At 36.6% G+C, this 3,085-nt stretch overlaps 1 protein-coding gene across 1 annotated transcript in view; it reads left to right on the top strand.

The window, feature by feature from the left end:
* Window positions 1-528: 528 nt before the first annotated feature.
* The window catches only part of LOC135226048 (calponin homology domain-containing protein DDB_G0272472-like), a 26,400-nt gene continuing 23,843 nt past the window's right edge, over window positions 529-3,085 (top strand). Inside the window, exon 1 of the mRNA XM_064265527.1 lies at window positions 529-568. Within this exon, the coding sequence (XP_064121597.1) occupies window positions 529-568 (40 nt within the window). The remainder of the gene's footprint in view (window positions 569-3,085) is intronic.

Here is a 3,085-nt window from a genome sequence, read left to right as displayed (position 1 = left end):
AGATAAACTTGAACAAAAGAGAGGAAGTCTCTTCCCTTCATCACTTTCACCAAAATAATGGTTTTACCTTCTATTTCAAACTCACTCTCTCTCTCTCTCTCTCTCTCTCTCTCTCTCTCTCTCTCTCTCTCTCTCTCACAAAGAAAACATGAGTTAACTTTTTTTTTCTTGGTATCAGTGACGAACTCGATGTTCAGTCGAATTCGTAGATTTTTTTTAATTGTAAATTTATACATCCATATATATATATATATACATATTTTTACATAGTAATCTCATGTACATTATAGTCTTTGCACAGTATACGTATGTGGTTAACCCACAACATAAAAAAATACATCAGTGTGGGACCGGGTATTGCTCCTCCCTCGCCAGAGGAGGATCTTATGGCTATCAGCCTCCCCCTCGGAGGAGGGTTCTAAAGGCCTGTCCACACGACCGGGCCTGATCAGCAGACCTCTCCTCTAACGGGCACACTTGACGGGCAATTCCGTCTAATTGTCCGATGGGTCTTGTAGCAAAATCACCATGGTGGTGCCCGATGGCTTGAGCTTCGACCCTGGCAGACGTACGTTAACCATATACCTTTCTTTTACTGAGCCATTCTTAGCACTATATTCTCTTCTTTTTCTTCTTTTTCATCACACACAAAGCAATTATCTTGCTACACAATATCTCCTTCTTTGCGGTAGTCACCATGTTTATCGTACCGCACTGAAGACACTACTGGCATCGTCGGGCACGCCCACCTCTCCATCGCCTCACCCGTGTGGATAACATTCATGGGTAAGCCCGCCAGAATTTGCCCGTCAACCCCGGAGCACGCCGATCAGGCCCGCTCGTTCGTGTGGACAGACCTTTATGGAGTGCTCACCGGCCCCTAAGAGAAAGAAACCCTTACATATAGGAAGCACAAATTCAAGTTACATTGTTTTTGCTATTCACAAAGAAGCCCTTTTTGCTCATAACACCGTCTCCAAGAAGTCTTCCGTGACTAACTTATTAATCTTTTGCCCATAAACTGACTTTAACATCCATTTACAATAATTAAGCCTACCTTTGAAATAATGAATCGTATCTCTTTCATCTAGGTTTTTAACTCTGATAATCCAAGCAACATACAGATAATTACACATTAAAATAATTGCTGTATGTTTGCTTTGGTATAGAATGCAGGAGTAACAAATGACACATCTGTGCAGGGAGCAGTTTCTACCAAATGGCTTAATCTTATCTGACAGTAATATATAGTCATTTCCCTACCATTCAGAGCTTCCTTAAGGCTTGTGGCAGCAAGAATATCCGCAGCTTTGTGGTATACACTTATTATGTTTAATCCACCTTTATTCATAGGCAAAAACAAAGTAGCTCTACCTACAGGTTGATATTTCCCTTTCCACAAATACCTAAAAATTATGCTATTTATTTTCTGAGCATATATTTTGCTTAATGGTATTGTATGAGCTAGATACCAGACTTTTGACAGCAACATAGAATTTATAATTATGGCTTTCTGAAAAATGGTAAGATATCTATCAGATAACATATTTACTGCTCTTTCTACCTTGCTCACAGTGCTATCCCAGTTCCTTGCCATAGCCTCGACAAAGTTGTTGTTGTTATATCAAAGTTTGAAGACGAATTTGGTTTGTCTATATCTGCTCCATTGAAGTTTCCCTTTGGACATTAACACATCTTTCAATGCGAAGACATGAACTGAGTACTCTACTTCAAAAGGATTCCAATGTGCTGTGAGGTCGAAAAAACAAGTCCTCCAGATTTGTTCCCATTTATTCATATCCATCTATGTTACAATCTGTCTACACAGAATGCAGCAAAGAATCTCAATCCTCATCACTTTCTTCTGTCCGCCTTCTTAGACACCGAAGTCCGTTGTCCCCCGTCTATTCTTCACGATCTTCCCAGGTATCTACTCTCTCCCCTTTTTCTGTCCGCACTTTTCCTGTCCGCCCTCAGATCTTAAAAGTTACCGAGGCTACAGGGCTGCAAATTGGTATGTTGATTATCTACCCTCTAATCATAAAACATACCAAATTGCAGCCCTCTAGCCTCGGTTGTTTTTATTTTATTCAAGGTTAAATTTAGCCATGTTCGTGCGCATAGCAACGCTATGGGACGGGCCCCCACCGGGCCATAGCTGAATGGTTCATGGGCCGCGGCTCATGCTTATCAGTTAAAATTGAAGATATTACATACGACGAACACAAAAATAAGTTACACTTACTGTATTAGAAAATATTTTTGGAAAAGGCTGCTAGTACATCTTTAGTTTATCATAGATGTAAGTTACGGTACACAACTAACTGCCTTACACTATATACATACGTATGTATTTATATATATATATATATATATATATATATATATATATATATATATATATATATATATATATATATATATATATATATATATATATATATATATCATATAGAAGCTAAGCACACAGTGAGGACAAGGAAACCACTATTGCAACCCGGAGGGAAGGGGGGGGGGGGGGGGGGGGGGGGGGGTGTGTGTGAATGGTGCGGGTCATGAGACAACAAACCCGGATTAATTACTGTCATCCAATTCGGTAAGAGCATTTCAGAAAGTTATGGGAAAATCGATGACCGAAGCATCGTCCAGCTTTGCAATATTGACATTGCCTGAGCTCAAGGTCCTGTGGATTGCACGGGGTCGCATCTGCTAATGCAGACGTCTGTGTTAGTTATTATGTATATATATATATATATATATATATATATATATATATATATATATATATATATATATATATATATATATATATATATATATATATATATATATATATATATATATTATATATATATATATATATTATATATATATATATATATATATATATATATATATATATATATATATATATATATATATATATATATATATATATATATATATATATATATATATATATATATATATATATATATGAATACTTGATCACGAAGTATATAAAACGTGATGCTATGTATAAATAAAGTTTTTTTTTGCCACGAAGGAAAAAAAATGAAAAAGCGAGTTAGCCCGAGTACTTTCG

Source organism: Macrobrachium nipponense, chromosome 14 (assembly GCF_015104395.2).
Source record: "Macrobrachium nipponense isolate FS-2020 chromosome 14, ASM1510439v2, whole genome shotgun sequence".
NCBI lineage: Eukaryota > Metazoa > Arthropoda > Malacostraca > Decapoda > Palaemonidae > Macrobrachium > Macrobrachium nipponense.
Note: the sequence above shows the minus strand (reverse complement) of the source record. Positions and strands in the feature narration are given on the sequence as shown.